Below are 20517 nucleotides of genomic sequence, written 5' to 3'. Positions count from 1 at the left end.
TGGTAAAAGTTGTGTTGTTTTCTAAATTGAAAGAGCATAAGGTCCCACTTTCACACGACAATATAAACTCCTCACCTCAATAATTGTATCAGCTTAAAAGAAGCTTACTGTAATTACAATATTGTCGTCTTAGAGCAGCAACCTAAAACATGAAATGCAAATCACCCATTTCTAAATTAAATGGGAACTCGTTCGAAGAGAAGCTATGCTCGAGGAGGACAGAAGGATTAAGTCTGACACATTTAATATTTACAGCACAATCACACAATTAATGGACTGCGGTGAGATGAGAGGAGGCGGACTGTGTGTACATCCATGATGCTTGCTGCTCAAATGTCACATTTGATGGATAGAAACAACTGCAAGAAAACAAATGCAAATAGACACAAGGCAACATCCCAATCTGCAATAATTTCTGAATCAAGGCATCACAATAACTTCATAAAACATGGCAACAACGAGCGTGTCCCAGCAGTGTGCATCACTTCTGGAAACAGTTTCCGTTCTGTTGTTTAAAAGGCAGCGGATGTGTCGTCAAATTAGTGAAGATGTTTCTTCATTTGCAACGTCTAGCTCTCAGGAACAGTGTTCAAATGAAACCCGATCATGCAATGTCGAATATCTGCACTTTAACCAAAAGAAAACTTGGCCTCATTGTGGCAACTGTGGTTACCAGATCTTAATGTAAGAACAGCAACAAATGCTTGCAGTTGTGAGACACATTTTAGATATGAGCAATAAATTAAAGTGTTTTAACGGGGTGGTGATGGCCTAGTGGTCTAGTGGTACGCCTTCCAAACACCAGAAGGTCATGAGTTTAATACCAGGGCTCTCCAGAAAAAGCTTTAAAATGACTTGAATGATTATTAAGATAGAAAAAGTGTTGCTTTGTGTTACAAGGGAATCTCCCAGGAAAGTTTGCATGCCGGATGAGACCACGGTGAAACTATCCAGGATCACCGCTGCTCCTGCAAGTCGAGTTTTTTCACACATACAAAACCTGAACATCTTTATGATTTACATTTACTTCATCCATAAAGTATCAACACAGAAGCAAACTATAAACACACTCTGATACAAATAATTTGTGTAGGAGGAAAGTGATTTACTCAAGCACTGTATTTAAGTATAGTACAAGTACCTCAAATCTAAATCAACAAATAAATGATGTATTATTATGGATCAAGATCAGACTTTATTGATCTAACCGGCATTATATATATCAACAATTAATATTTAATAATATATATTATCTTGAAATGGACCATTCTGCATAATGAGTACTTAGTTTGATGTACTTTTGTACTTTTTTGAATGCAGGACTTTTACTTTTAACAGAGTATTTCTACACTGTGGTATTAGTACTTTTACTTCAGTTAAAAATGTGAGTACTTGCTCCTCCATTGGATACATTTGAGAACATAAAACCATATAAATAGGCATTACCTACCATGACATTGCTCTTTTGGAGTAGTACATGAGACGTTCAAGATCAAAATCAAAATCTGAAATCGGCTTATTGACAAGTAAGTTTTCACATACAAAGTGCTTTGGTGTATAATGTGGCACATAAATACATAAAGTAAGAGAAATAAATTAAAATGTGAAATAAGAGCAAATATAGAAATAATATACAAATTTATATATATATATATATATATTGTAAAAACTATTATTATTAAAAGAAAATGTGTACAATACACTAAGAAAAGGAAATACAATAAGAATGACAATTATTGTAAATAAATAAAAAGTGCTTTAGGTATGGCCTCGTGCATTTTAACCCGGGTAATAATGGGTGTAGTGGAAGCGGGAAAACAAACAAAGACTTTAGCAGCTCTCCTCACGCGGAGAGGGAGAAACAAAATGCGGGTGTCTTTAAAGGGTTAACAGGAGGAGGCGCAGCAGCGGTCAGCTCGTTTGGGTGGAGTGAAGTTTAGATATGTACTACAACAAAATTAGCCAAGAGGACTGCATTATGGCTGAGTGATACAAACAAATACCAAGAGAATAGAAAAACTTGTTTTAAACAGAGCTGCAAAAGACGTTATAAAAACACTGATCTGAGATGAGTGATGTGAGGGAAGAGTCGCTGCTGGATTATTTCTACTCCACCGGAGGCAGCTCAGGCAGAGTCAGAAATGCAGATATACTGAAGACATTTAAGCCCTTTATTGGCCACAGTGACTTGCAGTTACGTGGTAAGTAGCGAGTTGTTGTCTCATGGATTCAGATACAATGGAAATATTAACAAGAACAAATAGGGGGGGGAACGTGCTGCGGGCTCGCGACATCAGCATGCTATCCTGCTCGGTACTGTGAGATGGCACAAATATCAATTCACTCCACTTTATTTCATTTTGGGCTAATACATAATTTATTTAAACGCAACATGCACCAGTCTGCTTGAACACACTGTTTTTTTTTTAATGTCTTTTCATTGTTCTTCCGTTGTGAAACAGACATCTGGTTTGCATTAAAAGCCCCTCCAAACATCTACAGTTTCTGCAGGAATTGTGTCATTTCCTCCCCCCCCCCCCCAGGCCGGTTGTAGCCGCCTGGTAACTGAACACAGGACCTGCACCGACCCATCACCAAAAGATATGTCACCATGCAGTGTCACGTGAAGGTCCAGTGGCTGTGGTGCCTCAGCAAAATGAGGAATAATTATAAACTCACTAGAGATTATCTCAGCAGTATTGACTGTGTGGCTCTCTGCTGTTCTTCTCCACCCACCTACAGTAGGTCTACACATGCTTATGCAACTGTAATGAATCATTGCACCAAATGTCCTCTCATATTTGGCTTTTTTTATACATATATGTGTATACACCTAGCTGATGCAGTGTAACGGCCCTGTAATAAATCATGAAAATGACACAATCTTCCTGGTACAAATGAAAAATTGAAAATAAAATGCTAATGCACACAGGAGTTTTGCTGTTACTGACTTACTCAGTCTTTGTTGTGATCTTTAGCTGAGAGCAACACAAATACAAAGTGAATTCCTCGTCAGTGCACATATTTGACCAATCATTTGTAGTATTTCGCTAGAGCTGCAACGAATAGTCAATGAATCAATTAGTTGATAGAAAGAAAATCACTTGTCAGCTATTTTGATTATTGATATATTGTTTAAGTCATTTAAAAAACAACATAAGTCATAATTACAGGTTCTCAAATGGGATAATTTGATGATTTTCTTGTTCGTACATTATAGTAAATGTTGTGTTTTGGACTGTTGGTAAAACAAAAGAATAACTATGTTAGCAAACTTTAGATATTGCTTAGTAACTTGCCGTGTTTTCTGACTTTTCTCCACTTGTATTACTGTCACACTGCATTTTTAACATGTCACAAATGACCATTTCAATGATTTACAAAAAGTAAACAATTGCACCTCATCAGGAGTAGCCACCGGAAGCTATTGGCCCCACCAGACCACGTAGGGCTGTAACAGTGTGCATTAGATGAGCAATATCGCATTTTATCACTTATAAATTAAACTTTTTTTATTTGTAACAGGAAGATTGTGTCGTTTATTCCTTCAAAAGTTACATTTCCTAGTGGGATGGACAGGATTTATAGCAGTGCTGTATTAGCTTGCATTAGTTTTAGCTAGGTGAACCTACAAAGGACGTGTCCCATTGAAACCCTTAAAAACAAAGCACACAATTCTGACAGAATATCTGCAGTTTAATTGCAAAACATCTTTGGCCCAGAAGACACATAACAAACGTGGTCAACTGTACCTTTTACCTTTGGCACCACCTGATTTAAAAACCATATTTTAACCTCCCTAAATGATTATCCAGAGTGACCTTGCATTGCCATTGCCAGCATGTACTGTCCAGATGCCATGTCAGCACTGCAGTTGTTGACAGAGGTTTAGAGAGCTGCCTTGATACTCTGCCATCTGACATGTCTGTCCAATTAGAAAAGTGCTTCCCAGACATTTGAAGTCTGTCGTAGCATGTGGTTGCAGATTTCCATGTCGTAATTGTGATAGTGTTTTAATCATAATTAAGTCCACATGCATGACTGGATGTAGACCTCTAATGGGGTTGCTTTTTCATCAGATCGGAAAACTGGGGCACGGTGGGAAGTGTAGCAGAGCAGGGGGGGGGGTCGGGGGTTCGTGTGTTTGTGTGAGGTCCTTGTTTGTGCAGACCTTTAGCTAATAAATAACTAGCATGTATACTATGTTACTCACTTTAGAGAGCAAGGAGTTCTTCTGTTGAGACAGACTGGTTTCCTGTTGTTGAACGTGAGCGGTGCAATTATCTCACTACAAATGTTCTTTTCCTTCCAAATCAGGAAAAGGAAACACTTCGATTGTCCCTGAACTGCATGCCCATCTACACCTATGCATGAATGGAATACCTACGCCTGGAAAATTCCTCGCTTGTTTATCCGACCTGGCTTCCCCTAATCACACATTCTGCACATATCTGCTCACTCTTGTAAACAAAGGAACATAGCTTTATCTGATGAGATCTATCAGCTCGTCAGCTGTAGCTTGTTTGGTTCCCACAGGACAGATTTACCGTAGGTCTTAAGTGACTCTAGGGATGTGACCTGTTTATATCTTTGCAGGAGGGGAACCTCTTTCCTCTCTGGCTTGGCTTGCAGTGTTTTCATTGAGGCAACTGTGTCTTTGCAGTGTGAGCTGCATCTTGCTTGGTCAGCCAGAAGTGTACCGTAGCTCCCCATCCACTCATCAATTGTAAACAGACACCATTACATTCTAGAGGCATCTGCATCTGGAAATACTTACGTTGGTAGTAAATCAAACTTAAATGAAGCTCTTTTTATCCAAACAAACAGTTGAGCTGAGTTTTTTGAATTTTTGTTTGTGTTGGAACCACTTGTGTTTTACTGAATGTGAGAAATTAGAAGCTATATTTAGTTTTTCCATCAATTGTTTCCCCCCTTGCAGCTAAATACAGAGAGGAATTCAAGTTGATCATTGACCGAATCGCCGTGGTGAAGTCAGAGAATGTGAGTGAACTATTCAAATATTTCTACCTTTTGTGGGAAAAAGTTCTGCTCCCATGTTTTCTGTATTCATACATCAAAACTGTGGTAAATGTTTCACTGCTATTAAAATGTTCCAGTGAAACTATTCATGACTCAAGAAGGAGTTGTCCAAACCTTTGTTTGTTTTGTTTACAGCACTGTTTGTACCCACTGGCTTCCCCAAGGGACTGCAGCTGCAGCTTTTATTTTCCTTGAAACAATTTTCTATTACGCAGTTTCACATGTTGACTGAATTAATGAACAGTTTGTTCTATTGGAGCCTGAAACTGCTCCTGGATCAATTTATGTGCAAAGTAACCAGCCTGACTTGTGATGTGGTCTCTGAATAATTGTATTCAAAGGTACAGCAGTCTTTTTATTAAAATAATTACGATATGTAAGGTTTAATTACTTACTTAGAAATCTTTTAAAAGCACATCTATTCCTTTCCTAGCATTGCAGAAAAAACTGAATATATAAATATGCAATTAATGTTCTATTTCCAAAGTTTAACGACGAGACACAAGAAAAACAACACAAGTTATTGTAAAAAGAAAAGCCAGTACAACCCACGTTTTTACTGAGACTTTTTCGTCTTTTCAAATACATATTGTCCTATTTGACTTTGTTTCTCGCAGGGTGACAAGTATCTTGTCCTAAAGAAGAAATACAGACAAATGCTGCAGGATCGAGACGCCAAACATCACGGGACGGACGGGGACGCACAGAGCCGGTCGAGCACGGCCAGCGCTCAGGCCTCTGTACCGTGGGACGCGACGGACGCCTCGACTTCTTCTTCCCAGAAGGAACAACATGATGAGCCGATGTCATGCGGAGACCCCGACAGTGCTGCAGAGGTGAATTTAAAATCAGATCGCTATTCTATTAACACTGTGGGACAAGCTGGTATGACTCAGCAACAACTCTGGGTGCCTAAAATGCAAATTGCTGAATCTGCGATCACTCCAGCACACAGAGTTTACTCTTCATGTGAATGACACATTTATTTCTAAACAGGGCAATCGTTGTTAGTGTCCTCTGCCTTTTCTCTATACTGCCATGTGTCAGCATTTAATAGCAGTTTACACAGTAGAATACTGTTACTGGGGCAAATCTTATTTAGCCACTATGAAAAGAAAGCAAAGGTCAAAGGACTTATGTCTTTACATAAAGGGCAGCGCTGTTAACACTAATGCATAGGAGTGCTTGACTGTTATGAGAAAAAAACACTATAGGCCGGTTTTAATGCACAATAATCCTCTGGAAGTACTTTTAGATATTGTTCCTGCGATAAACTTGAACATTTAATCATAGATTTGAAAGATTAATGTATTTTATGCTGCTGGTTTAATGTGCTGACACTAAAACCAACATTTATCCAGACACAAAAAAAAAAGCAAACAAAGTGTTAATGCTGTCTGTTGTTTGGCCTCAGATCACACATTTGGATCGGAGAAAGTTTGAGTTTATAGCACATAATGTCTGTTCTCCTGTAGGACCACCAGACAGGAACCTTCATGCAGAACGCTCTGCTGCAACTTCCTGTCATCGAAATCCAGGAACCCTCTGCACAAAGCAACGGGGACGATGAGCTGGACAAAGATTCGGGATCAAAGGTGATGATTTGGCTTGATTGAGAGGCTTGAATATAGGGCTGGTACTGGCTTGCACAGAGTATGCATTGCATACTGTTAATTTTGTGCACTGCCAGTTAGAGTACCATGTGTATGTACATGTTGTATTTCATTTAAGTGTTAAGGCCGTGACACATCGAGTCGATTATCGGCCATAGGTCAATGTCGGGCCGTCTGCCACTCCAATGGGTAGCAATATGAATACAAACTTGACCAAACCTACTGAAAAAGAGGGGAAAAAATAAGCCTAAAGAGACAATTCTCTGGATTTTATTTAATTAATAGTGTAACAACAGTCTAGTTTTATGTAATTAATAGTGTTAAGTAACATCCACTTCAAATTCTATTCAGAAGAACACATTTGGAACATGAGGAGTGTTGTTGAAGGAGTATTTGAGGGTACGGTATACAAATGACCTACTTTAATTATCACTATTTCACCACCACTGTGAGGTAAGATAGCGGTTGGACTTACGATGCCTTTAAATTCATATTAAAATGAACATTTACAGAAAATGTGAATGTCAATGAATAAACAAATAACAGATTGTTTTAGTGTCTAGTCATTCTCAGTCAAAACATAGACTAGGTGTTGAAATCGCCTGACGCAATATATCATTATTTTTATATTATGATACTTATGCCTCAGGTGTAAATAGTTTTATGCAGCTTTGTTTTTGCTGAATATACTTCACCATTAACACCGTTTGAATTCTTTTTTATTTAAACCTGAAATGATGAACTAGTGCGTCACTATAAGCTCACTAGGTGGTTGTTGGCACCTTTATGATTTAGATTTCACAATTCATTTCCCTCTCAATCCTTAAAGACATTCCGATAAGAAATGTTTTATTTAAATGAGTTTTGTTACATTTCACTGCACGTGCTCAGATGAAGGACAGCGTATTATCTCATCTGTTACCTGAGGGGAAAACACTGACTTCCATGTGACTCTAGTGGTTCCTCCTCAACCCACCAGGTGGTGCCAAGTAAATTACCCAGATTTGTAACCTACAGTATGTTGAATTTGCGTGGGAGGAGGACCCATTGGGGGAGACAGGGGGGAGCATCTGCATTTAAATTAAGCTCTCTTGTTATTATGTTAAGCAGCAACATGTTGGAACTCATTAGAAAGATAATAATCATTTGTACCCATTAAAGAGATTGAGATTCATCCCTGAGAAAGATATGTGGCTTTCCTTGATGGCCGACACAATAGACAGATGAAATATGTTGAAGTGTGTTAATATAGCAGCAGCAATCAGATTAAGTGTGTTTGCTTAAGGTATTAGTCACACCATTGAATTTTGTATCAAGGACACCCGGTGTCGACAGTTGTTTCACATTACAGAAGCTACCTGGCTGGTTTCATACACTATTCTTAATCACACACCTGAGGCTGTTATTCTCCCAACACTTGAAAGGAAACAAATGTTATTCATAATATGATGCACCCAAACTCAGGATAATAATAATAATAATAATAATAATAATGACCTTTATTTGTATAGCACCTTTCATACAAGAATTTCAGCCCAAGGTGCTTCACAGCAAAAACCTAAAAGTTTGTACAAGATTAGACAGAGCATTTACAGTACAATAATCACAGTGTTGATGTAAATGAGTGTGAAATAGCATTAAAAAAAATAGTATTAAATAGTAAAAGTAAATATTAAAATAGCATTTCAACAGTTAAAACACAGACGTCTCTGCGAGTCCGTTTCATAAACAAATCCTAGATTTGTTAACTTTTATGAAATCTAATCGGTCAAAGCCAGTCCTCTCTAATTTATTCTTTAATCTTTCACTTTTCCACTAATTGTGTAAAGAACATACAAACACATTTATCAGAGAAACTTCCTCTTTTCCTGTGGTAACAACTATTTGATCTCAGGTTTTTCAAAAATACATACTCTTTCATCCTTTTCACATTCAATGTTGAGTTTAAAAAGTGGCAGCATTAAAGATTGTATAAAATATCACCATTAAAAGGCTTAGATATGTTTTTAGTTTACTTTTGAAGATATTGAGAGAGCTCGCCTCCCTAATGTCTGCAGGTAAAGTGTTCCAAAGCTTTGGTGCATAATTGCAAATGGATTTTCTTTTGGATGTCTCTGGGAACATTTAATAAACCAATAGTGGATGATCGTAATGTTCTTGGGGGCACATAGTTCATTAGAGAGTTGGCAGTGTAACTTGATGATTCTGGTAAACTCTGGTAATAGATCAGAGAGAACACACGTTTAATTTTTGGCAGAAAAAAAGATATGATAAGATAACAAATGGTACACATGGTACGTCACATTGCAGAAGTTTATATGTTATGATGTTTTGACATTTTGTTTTTTTCAAGCTGTTTCCATTGGGATCCACCTTGGTGAACTTTTAACCATCATCAGGTTATATTTTAAATGTATTTACTTATACGGCTCCAAGATTATAACCAAATACTTGCAAAACTGGTGACATCCCCATCATGCTAACATGCTAATTAGAACATATTAGCATGCTATAATGCTAATACTATAGCGTGCACACTACGTTAGACATATGTGAATACGTACGTGACTACGTTAGAGGTACGTTACGTTTACGTCGGCTGACGATGAATCCTACAGACACCTTATTGATAACGAGTGGATACCCTATTCCTACCCTATGTTAAGATTATCCCTGACGACGGAGTAACTTATTAAACGTGTTTCTACAGTACAGCTAGCGTTCAGCTAGCGTTTTGGGAGCTTATTGAGGTTTAAATATAATATATAGGGTCCCTGTGAGGAGCTCATCCTCACTTCTTCACAGCAACATTCTAACTGTTCTCCAGCATCAGCATGACGTGAACCAAATGGCACTTTTCCAGCTCCGTTGGCCAGACGCTCTGATGCGTTTTAAATAAGTGATACGCTATCAATATGTTGGACATACGTATAGTAATTTGTTATGTATTCGTTATGTATACGTCAGCTACAACACCGCTGTGGAAAGGTTGGACATATTTGGACTCCGACTAATTTTGAGATACTTTTCATATACGCCGGCATACGTTTCTGCCATACGGAGCTGTGTGACAGGGCCTTAACATGCTAATTAGAACATATTAGCATGCTATAATGCTAAAACTATATGGTGAACACTAGATCTGTATTTCAGCATTGTTAGCATGCTGACGTTAGCATTTAGCTCAGTACAGCATCACAGAGCAGCTCGAGTAGCCGCAGTTAAATATCCAACATTAACCTGACTTGAACTCATTGTTGTGTAAAGAACACGAGGAGAATGATCTTTACAAAATGTCAGTACTGACTTCTTCCTAGGGGGGGGGGGGGGGGTCAGCTGACGTCCCGCCTTCTCTAAATACAGTTTCACTTCACTTTACTAATCCCCAAGCTGTCCAATAAAAACATTTGTTGGTTCTAGTTTCTCTGTTTTATAATCATGTAAATTAAATATGTATGTGTTTTGGTCGGAGAAAACCTCGAAGACGGCATCATGAACTAGTGAAAAATGTGATGTACCATTTTCAAAGTTCAAAGATCAGACGAATAGCCGAAAACCTTATCAACAGAGGAATCGATAATGAAAATAGTTGCAGCCGTAAAATACAATTTATGGAGGGAAAACAATCCAAGTGGTTCTTGTAACCTCAGTCTTTCGTCAGTCTGACGTTAGCGTTTAGCTCAGTACAGCATCACAGAGCAGCTCGAGTAGCCGCAGTTAAATAGCCAACATTAACCTGACTTGAACTCATTGTTGTGTAAAGAACACGAGGAGAATGATCTTTGCAAAATATCAGTACTGACATCTTTCTACGCCTGGCGCCTGCCTTCTCTTCAAAATTAGTTTTGCCTGTCACTAATCCCCAGGCTGTCCAATAAAAGATGAAACCACCAGGGCTGTAACAATTAGTCAAAGTCAAAAATATTTGTTGGTTCTAGTTTCTCTGTTTCATAATCATGTAAATTGAATATGTACAGTTGTGGTCAAAGGTTTACATACACTTGTAAAGAACATGGCAGTCTTGAGTTTCCAATCATTTCTAAAACTCTCATTTTTCTCATGAAGTACATTCTTCTTTGTCACAAAAAAGATTCATGAACTTTGGTTATTTTATGAATTTATTATGAGTCTACTGAGAATGTGACCAAATCTGCTGGGTCAGAAATATACATACAGCAATGCTAATATTTGGTTACATGTCCCTTGGCCATTTTCACCTCAATTAGGCGCTTTTGGTTGCCATCCACAAGCTTCTGGTTGAATGACAAAATCGGTGCAGTTCAGCTAAATTTGTTGCCTTTCTGACATGGACTTGTTCCTTCAGCACTGTCCACATGTTCTCGATGGGTTTAAGTCAGGTCTTTGTGAAGGCCATTCTAAAACCTTAATTCTAGCCTGATTTAGCCTTCCTTTACCACTTTTGATGTGTGTTTGGGGTCATTGTCCTGTTGGAACACCCAACTGCGCCCAAGACCCAACCTTCTGGTTGATGATTTTAGGTTCTCCCGAAGAATTTGGAGGTAATCCTCCTTCTTCATTATTCCATTTACTTTCTGCAAAGCGCCAGTTCCATTGGCAGCAAAACAGGCCCAGAGCATAATACTACCACCACCATGCTTGACGGTAGGCTTGGTGTTCTTGGGGTTAAAGGCCTCACCTTCTCTCCACCAAACATGTTTCTGGTCATTGTGGCCAAAAAGCTCATTTTTAGTTTGATCTGACCACAGAACTTTCCTCCAGAAGGCCTTTTCATTGTCCATGTGATCCGCAGAAAACTTCAGTCGAGCCTTAAGGTGCCACTTCTGGAGCAAGAGCTCCCTTCTTGCACGGCAGCCTCTCAGCCCATGCCGATGTAAAACAGGCTTGACTGTGGACACCTGTGTTCCAGCAGCTTCTAGTTCATAGCAGATCTGCTTTTTGGTGGTTCTCGGTTGAATCTTGACCATCCTGACCAATGTTCTCTCAGCAGCAGATGATAGCTGGCGTTTTCCTCCTGATTGTGGCAGTGACACAACAGCTTCAATCAGTCTATCACAGAAAAATGAGAGTTTTAGAAATGATTGGAAACTCAAGACTGCCATGACATACATGTTCTTTACAAGTGTATGTAAACCTTTGACCACAACTGTATGTGTTTCGGTCGGAGAAAACCTCGAAGACGTCATCTTGAACTATTGAAAAATGTGATGTGCAAGTCTTCTGTTTTTTTCTGACAGTTCAAAAATCAGACGAATAGCCGAAAAAATAATCAACAGAGGAATCGATAATGAAAATAGTAGTTGCAGCCGTAAAATACAATTTATGGAGGGAAAGAAATCCAAGTGGTTCTTGTAACCTCAGTCTTTCCCTTCATACCCAACAATATTTTGTCTCTGGCTGTTATTATTGGTGTCCACCAAAAGTGCATGTGCTCGAGTGGAATAGGCTGGATAAATACAATCCCTCCACTTTTCATGTTCAGCACGCTGACGTGTGGCATGTGCGACTTGAAAGGCCCGAGTGTTTTAACATCATGTCTCTGTATGATCTGAGAACAATTTGCAATCAAGTCAAGGAGGAGGAAAAAACTCTCCCCTCTCACATAAATCAGCCAAAGTGACACTTTTATACACTGCTGTACAGCTGTTTCTATGTTGTTTTAGTTTTTCTATTGACCTCTTGAGACTGAAACGGTGACAAAAACACATGGCCTGACTGTAGGTGTGTTGTTTTTTTGGTTAATTGTTAATTGGATTGTTATTCATTACCCCTTATGTGTGAAACCGGCACCTTTGTCTCGCTGCCTCATTACCCCTCTATCTGTCTGACACCCTTTGGTCACGTCTCGTCAGCTGGGAAACATCCCAGCAGTGTGTCTGAAAGTGGATGTGGTGTGTATGTTTATCCTGTGATGCTGCTGTGTGATCATCTGTCCAATACATTATGACTAACACCGTACAGTAACAGTTGTGTGTTTTCTGTCTTACAGTCCGAATCGGAGCAAGACGAGGAGTGTACGGGGAGTATGGGCTCTGCTGCCGTCGCTGTGAGTCCTTTTCCTTCCTCTGGCTTTCTAATGGTTTTCTTATTACAAAGGGTTAAAAGAGTTATTGGTAAAACATTTATATAAAGCTCTTAGGGTTTGGTTCTGGATATCCACTCCCCCCGGGCTGTCACTACTTGTTCCCTTTTAAACAGAGCTGTGGAATCGAGTTAGTCACAAATGTAATGACTTTGACTCTACTTGGACTTTCACACCAACGACTCGTGATTTTACTTCAATTTAAGCCTTTCGACTAGAAAATACTGGATACCTTACAAGCAAAAAGATTTTAAAGTATGTTATTTCCTGAAACAGCGAACATTAACTGTTAATTCCCCAGATCCACGTTGATCCAATCAAGTTGCAGGAGAGAACCACGAATAACTAGCGTTACTGAACGGGTCTTGAGTGCAAGGGCTTGAGACTTAGGTGTGACTTGCAAAACAATGACTTGGTCGCAGCTCTGCTGTAAACCAGCAACAGAAGCAAGAGTATCAACTTCTGCTGAACTATGTGCAGTGTGATTACGGGCGTCTCCCACTCTGTGTCAGTTGGCTGTGACTCAGTCATTTGGAGGAAATGGATTAGAGGTTTGTAGCTTCAGCGTGATCAATAGAGCCTACAACAGGATGTGGACAGTAGGGTGTGTGTGTGTGTGTGTGTGTGTGTGTGTGTGTGTGTGTGTGTGTGTGTGCACATCTGAACTCCCGCTCCCCTCTCTCTGTGATAGTTGGATCCTATAGAGAAGGAGTGGATCTACTCCGCTGCAGGTGCTCGAGTGCCTGACCTCTCTCAGCTGCTCAGACAGGACCCCTCGCTGGCTAACAAGAAGGTAACGGCGCACTAAATTGGATTTTATTTTTAGATTTTTGGCCATCTGTCTAATAACTACATCTGGGAATGTGGCGATATCGCTACCACAAAGTCTGATGGGGAAAGAAACACAAGCAGTCCAATGATCAGAGGGTTTGAAGCAAACACGAGGGCCAGCCCTCTTATTGGGGGAAAACAACAAGTAAAGATGATTACCCACAAGTCACATGTCTCTCGAGGGGCGGCTCTGACCTGCGCGGCGAGGGTCAGAGACATGAGGCTACTTCTCTATGGCCTTGGTAGCTCGTCAACTTGTGTTGTAAGAAGATAAATCAGTGAAATACACATAAAAATGTTCTGGAAAAAACCTGGAAAACGACGCGTTTCTTTGCTCTTTCATCTCTATTTGACATTTATCATTTAGTTGTGTTAAATAATTAAAGTTGTGCCCTCTTCAAACACGGCACAACTTGTATGACAAACATCCTACTGAAGTTTATCCACTGCAATGTTTTTAAAATAAGTTATGCACTCAGCTTCCTGATTTTTACTGTCATGTCAGAAGCGTTCACTTTCAGTTCAACCTCAAAAATAAACTGGTTTGGATAACTGTTTGCTTCTTTACAAGTTAAGTTCATTCAATTAGTTCCTCTACTAAAGTTTCAAGTGGCAACTCATTCCTGACTCCAGGGGACGGTCGTTTCCAAGAGTTCACAAACTGTGAAAGTGGAGTTCCCAGTACTGACGGCCAATAGGTCAAATACAACTCGAGTGCAACTTCATTCACAGAATAAGGAAGTACTGTGTGTCTCTAGGGTTCAGGATCTCATTTCTAGTAAAGTTATTATCGATATAGAGAGAAAGACAGGAAGCAGCGAGGAGAGCGAACAAGAGAGCAAAAGCTTTCTTCTCATCATTTCATGGCGACAAGCTGAATTAAATAACCGTCCAACACTCAACAGATCGTTGCTACTGTGGAGGGAGGAGCTTTCAAGTCTCCTTTCATCCATTCAAACACCAGCGTCATGCAACAGTACATACAAAGAACAACATGGTGTCGAGTCTGTGTTTTTGTTTCCTCGTGTGTGAAAATTTAATTTGTTCACAGTCGTTTTTTTTTTTTAATGTGTCATTGGTCTAATTTGCCTAATCTTCATGTAAACACGCATTGAGGTAAAAGGGACTTTCAAGCAGCTCTGTGTCCCTTAGTTTCTCACTTGGTTATAGAGATTTTGCCCCGTTCTCACTTTGTTACGTGCAATGTTACACAAAACTGGCAGAATTAATAACCTAACCTACGCACAGAGGATCCAAGTGTTCTATATATATATATATATATATATATATATATATATATATATATATATATATATATATATATATATATATATATATATATATATATATATAAACTCTAGGTGTCGCTAACGTATGCTTTTATGTCTTTTTCTCTGGGGTGGTCGAACCAGGACTTCACCTCGGTGAGTATTTGATATGACACGCTACAGACTGTATTCAACATGTTGCACGTCGTGCTGAAGTTATTATCAAATCATAAGATTGTGTTGCATGATGTTTATCGTTACATGATTTTCGTCTGCCTTCTTTTCCCCTCACTTCGACACACTGTGACCATGACCATCCTTCTCAGGGGGTAAGTTTCTCTCGCTGTGTAATGAATCTGAACACCTACTGTAGCCTATTGCAAAGTTAATTTACAACTTCCACTAATAACTGAGCGTATAATCTCTGCGGTTGTGTCGTGCAGAATGCGATCCTCTCAGACTTGCTGCGGTTTTTGCTTGTGTAACTTTCACAAGCTCAGTCTGCCGGGACTTTTCCCTTAATAGTATTCTGAGAACCCTGTGTTACAACATCCAGATCATGCATTTCAAAGGTCCACTATCAAAAGGATTATGAAAGATAGCTTTTTAGCTCCTGTGCCCCCCTGACAACCCAAATCCTTTTATTTGTCTCCCTGTGCGCTTAAGAGATTTGAGCTCATGTTTGTTGTCCCTCCCCTGTGTCACAGTTCTCACACTGTCCTGTGGCCATGGCAGACCACCTTCTAAGAGTAGCCCTAAGCCTCTGCCATCCCCACACGGACAAGATAGCATGGCCGCCATTGAAGTGTAGGGAGATGTGGGGGAGATTAAGGAGAGTCTTAATGCTGCACAAAGACTTCACCCACTTAAAGATAATCTGAAAGTAATAGAGCAGGCTGGGATTAATTGTAGAACAATGCTGGTTGTGTCCCTGGGAAGGTGCTAAGTCCCCCTCAGGACTCTTTGATGTTCCCTTTAGCCCCTCAGCCTTTCCCCGTTCTGCAGAGGTGGATGGATTTCAAAGATAACGTACAGAGATACCTAGACCTCACGAGAACGCACTCTTTAAAAACCAAGAGTTTTAATATTTGATCTGCATTTGTCATGTCCTCACTTTGCTACAACAGAAGTCCTGTTAAGTGTAGCAGGCTCTAAAATCACATGTTTGACCAGGACTGAAGGGATTACTCTTCATCCTGGGAGGACTTAAGTGTTTCCTGTTGCAGCCAAATGTTTGTCGGGATCAGGTGGTTTTTATAGATATGCACTTCAAACGGCGGTTTAAAAAATGTGAAGTGAAGACAGCAAAGATCTCACCCAAGTCAAAGACCTCTCACTCTTCTCTTCCTGCTCTCCTCGTGACGTGGACCTCCGTTCCTGCTGTGATGGACTTCCTCTGCCACGCAGTTTGTAAGTACATCATTAGCCCATCACTCCTCTCTGCTTTCCACCACATCAAGTGTCAGGCACACTGGCCATTGTGTCACCAGTTGATGCGAGCCCTCTTTTGGCCACCTCACTTCCCTCACTGGGGAGCGCGTGGCGGGGACAGGGACGTCCCTGAGTGATTAGACAGGTGGGGGAACCCCAGTGGGCAGGAACAGAAACGAGAAGCGCAGGAAGGGAAGACGCTGCATCCTGTCCGGCCTCGTCCATCACTCCTGCCCACTGGGAGACCCGTCGAGCCGCCTGTCAAACAGCCCTCTGGCCAATCTGTCTTGAGATGCGACAGCGGACAGACAAAAGAGATGGAGATACTCGAGCCAGACGGCATCTATCACAATCTGTCTCCCAGACGCCTGACACGCGGAGGTGTATCTACCTATCGCTCCCTCAGTCCCTTCAGTGGATACAGCAGACACTTTTCTCCCGCCAGCTGTTGGACAGGCTTGTTGTGCCACGATTAGCACAATTAGCGTCATGGCCGCTAAACACAAAAGGACCTGTGTGCTGTTCAAGCAGCGTGCAGGTTTGTGCCTCCCGTGTATTATCATCACATTCGAGTCACAGAGCTAAACATCTGTTTCTCCGCTAAATAAACGCCCGCTGATGTCGTTTAACAACTCGTACAGCTGTTCTGAGGTCATTTGCAGAATCCTCAAAGACTTTTCTGACCTTGGGTATGAAAAAATATTCTGTCCGTCCCAAGAAAGAAATATGATTTTTATCCCAGCAACTTCAAGACAGACAAACATTACTTATAGTGAAATGGTAACATTTGGATCTTATTAAATACATTAAAGCAAGAACACACAGTAATGCCGTCTCTGTTTGAGGCACAACTTGGGAAACGTGTTTAAAATCTTAATATCTTTTCATCCGGATGTTTTGAAACGTCTTTGAGGATTCTGGAAACACGTGCAGAAGTTTTGTTAAATTACGGCACATTTCATATCGCGCAGGTGGCGGCGCTGAAGTCTGAGACCCAAACATACAGATTTCTATTAAAGACATTACATCGTGTGATTCTGTGGTGATGGATGTTAACTTGTTCCAACTCCAACCTCCAACTACATAACTGTTCAGTAGCTAACAGAAGTAAAAGTAAAAGTTAAATTGAGGTTATAAGGTTTTTATCCATACACAGTTAATGTGCACTTCTGAAATGGTTACTGTTTAATTCCCCCGTGTTAAAGGGTCAGACTCAGAAGGGGTGGATGTGGTTACTTAGCCGACATCTGCACCTACGCTCGGCTTTCACCTGTCGATAGTTCGTAATTACACATCTTAAAGCGCGTAGGAAAAACTGTGGAGATTACAGTTGTGGTCCAACAGGTGGATGTGGTTTGCGTGTGTGTTTTCAGTGCGCGTTGTACATACATCTGTCTGTTATTTGGAGTATCTTTGCATGTGGACGTGTGGGTGTATCTCTGGGTGTTGTGTCGCGGGGGCCCCGTGTTTCCCTCCTTGACGTGTGCTGACAGTAGTGCGGTGATGTCTGGGTGGGTCTCCACTCTGCAGGTCACACTAACATCATCAATCTTCCCTCCGGTGACAGGCGGCCGGGCCCCCCAACTGTGGGCACAGTGCTGTGTTGTTTTGTAATTAGGCTCTGTTAGATGGCAGGAAACCATCTCTCCATCCCTCCTTCTCACCATCCCTCCATCCGCGCACTCCCCTCTGTGCGCAGCTGGCCTCCTGCCCTCACGCGGCCAATAAGAAGCTGCGCTGCTCAGCTTAGACTGACTTGTAATGATGCTACAGCAATTACCATGCCTGACAATACTACAGCACATTGTAGAAGCAGAAGTGCATTTTATGAATGACTCGTCTTTTTCCTATTGCACACAGACAGCGCTGCACTGGGCTGCCAAACATGGCAACCAGGACATGGCCGCTCTGGTGGCGAATGCAGGTGCTGATGTCAACACCAAATCAGTGAGTGCAGTTTTAGTTTTTTTAATCCTAAATATATATATTTTTTAAAGGGGCATTCCACTTATTTAGCTATTGTATTGCGAGTATATGCAGTTTGGGTGGAGTGCCCCTTTAATTCTGTGGCACAATCATTTTATTCATGCTATTCTTCTTTCTTGCAGCACGTGAGTATCCGGGGTTTTTAAATGAGGAAGTGATGGGTGTGTACAGTAAGTAGTTTGATTTGAACTTGTAACAACAGGACAGCAACATGGCCGCTGGTTTCTTCTTCTTGTGCCCGTCAGTGATGTAATGCTTCTAAATGATCCAGCTGTGTAAATGCATCACAGCAGCGTCGGCCGCAGGAGTCCTCCGCTAATAAATCATGTCATGTCATGTTAATTGTTTCCCAAAACAGTGCGTCTATGTGCCAGCATGCACAACTCTAGAACTATGCAATTTTCAGTGAATTACCAGGCAATTATGTTTTTACCATTATCTTATGTTTACATAACCTTTGCTAATTTGTATATTTTTTTCCACGCTGTTTTCATTGCTGCGTTCGGGCCTGGGGAACTCTAGGGGGTAGGTACTAAACCCCTTCAAGCACCTCGGCACAGTTATGTCCTTGAACTCAACATAAAGTAAAAATGTCAATTTAAACATATTTTATGTGCGTCTGACTGTTGAGGGTGTGTTCGCACGCCACGTTAATAATCCTTCTGAACTGCAGTTTACACATTTTGCTTTTGTTTCACTCTTGTTTTCGTTCTGCAGGGATATACACCGTTACACATCGCAGCGTTACACGGTCATCGGCATATTCTGGAGCTGCTCATAGTGACATACGGTAAAGAAAACTGCTTTCATTTAACTAACGTAGCGCCGCCATTCACGCACGATGGTCGTGAATTCTAAATTAAACTTGTATTGAATGTGAAACACATGATTTGACAACATAAGTCAATCTGTTTGAGAGTGACAGGTCGTTTTCAGATTTCATTTCTCTCAAATCAGGAGCCAAAGAAGATTTAAGGGACTACAGCGGCCATCTTGCCGTCCATTATCTGAATATCAAAGAACCAGAGGGTCCAGACGAAGACTGCGAGCTGCGTGAGTGCCTCAGACCTTTACTCCTGAATTACAATTTATCTGATGCACGATGGCCGTCGATCTTATGAACGCTACAAGTAACATTTTTATACATTTGTATCACTTCGCTGGCTTTGTGTTGTTCTGTTTATATGTTGTTGTATTTCTCTATATTTGACCAGAGAGCGTCCTGTAACAATGATACAAGGACAGCACTGCAGCTTTTTCTTACAGGCTCACATTTCTCATGAGTTAGACACTTTATAAAAAGTATGACAGGTCTTTGTTACGACTGGACGTACAGATAAAATAAAAAGATTGACACCACGGTGATATTTGTCTGTTGGATCCAAAGGTAGCTCAGTTTAGCATAAAGACTGCAGGCAGGGGGAAACATCTGCCTTCCAGCAGCTCTTCTTACCGCTGTCATTTATCTTACTGTATGTTGCACAAGAATCTACATTCACTGCAGCTCGTCTGGACTAAATCATTCAGATTTAAAAACATGGCGGCTTCTCTGCCCGTCATTGCACGGATACGTCTTCACTTTTCAGACATGCAGGCTGCCGCTTGTTTTCTTTCCCTCCCTAATCCTTGAACTTTTTGTTTCTTTTGATCTTAAAGAGTTTCACGTCACTCAGGCCAGGGAACGGAACAGGAACAGGAAGTTGGCGTCGCTGTTTCACTCCAAGAAGAAGTGGGGCTCAGCAGAGGAGCTGGCTCCGATAGAGGAGGAGAGGGCGGCGTCACATCAGCTCATCCTTCCCGCTTTCAGACCCAGAAAATTCTCCCGCTGACCAAAAAACAGACACCGGGGATGATTTCTGACTTACACTCACACAGCCACGTAATCCTTACATGCATATATATATATATTTACACACATAATGTAAACCTACATGTATATACAGTGGAAGTGTGAGTATACGTACACACACACACACACCTCATCCCAGTACTGAACACAAATGCTTTAACATTGAATAGGACGTGTTGCAGCTGATGCTAAGCTCATACGTGTATTATCAATATTTATGCTAACCCTAAAAGTATTTTTTCGAAGCCTTTACATTTGAACGAATGTTGCTTAATGTAATTTATGCCTTAAAAGGTCAAATGAGCTCAGGCCACGTGGATCCTTTAAGCTTCGTTTGTGTTAAAGTGAGACAACTGGACGATAAAAGATCCAGTTCACTAAGGTAAAGATATTCTATATAAAGACACTGTGTGCCGCCTTTTACGCAGCTTGATTTAG

At 40.7% G+C, this 20517-nt stretch overlaps 1 protein-coding gene across 3 annotated transcripts; it reads left to right on the top strand.

Annotated features, from left to right (window-relative positions):
- The first annotated feature begins 1908 nt into the window (after nucleotides 1–1908).
- Nucleotides 1909–20483, top strand: LOC115011456 (ankyrin repeat domain-containing protein SOWAHB). 3 transcript variants are annotated; one of them, XM_029436694.1, is made up of 15 exons: nucleotides 2067–2201; nucleotides 4318–4548; nucleotides 4940–5001; nucleotides 5658–5876; nucleotides 6516–6635; nucleotides 12622–12678; nucleotides 13406–13507; nucleotides 14958–14970; nucleotides 16782–16786; nucleotides 18105–18191; nucleotides 18353–18355; nucleotides 18753–18755; nucleotides 18948–19020; nucleotides 19188–19283; nucleotides 19887–20483. In XM_029436694.1, exons 2-15 carry the CDS (start codon nucleotides 4491–4493, stop codon nucleotides 20057–20059), a joined length of 1071 nt encoding a protein of 356 aa, XP_029292554.1. In that variant the 5' UTR covers nucleotides 2067–2201; nucleotides 4318–4490; the 3' UTR covers nucleotides 20060–20483. The 3 variants fall into 3 exon arrangements, with proteins under 3 accessions (XP_029292552.1, XP_029292553.1, XP_029292554.1); XM_029436692.1 differs by lacking the exon at nucleotides 4318–4548 and having other exon boundaries at nucleotides 1909–2201; XM_029436693.1 differs by lacking the exons at nucleotides 4318–4548; nucleotides 18753–18755 and having other exon boundaries at nucleotides 1909–2201.
- Nucleotides 20484–20517: the final 34 nt, after the last annotated feature.

The sequence above is a fragment of the Cottoperca gobio genome, chromosome 7, assembly GCF_900634415.1.
Source record: "Cottoperca gobio chromosome 7, fCotGob3.1, whole genome shotgun sequence".
Classification (NCBI taxonomy): Eukaryota; Metazoa; Chordata; class Actinopteri; order Perciformes; family Bovichtidae; genus Cottoperca; species Cottoperca gobio.
The sequence above is the reverse complement of the archived record's forward strand: the minus strand, read 5'-3'. Positions and strand labels throughout refer to the sequence as shown.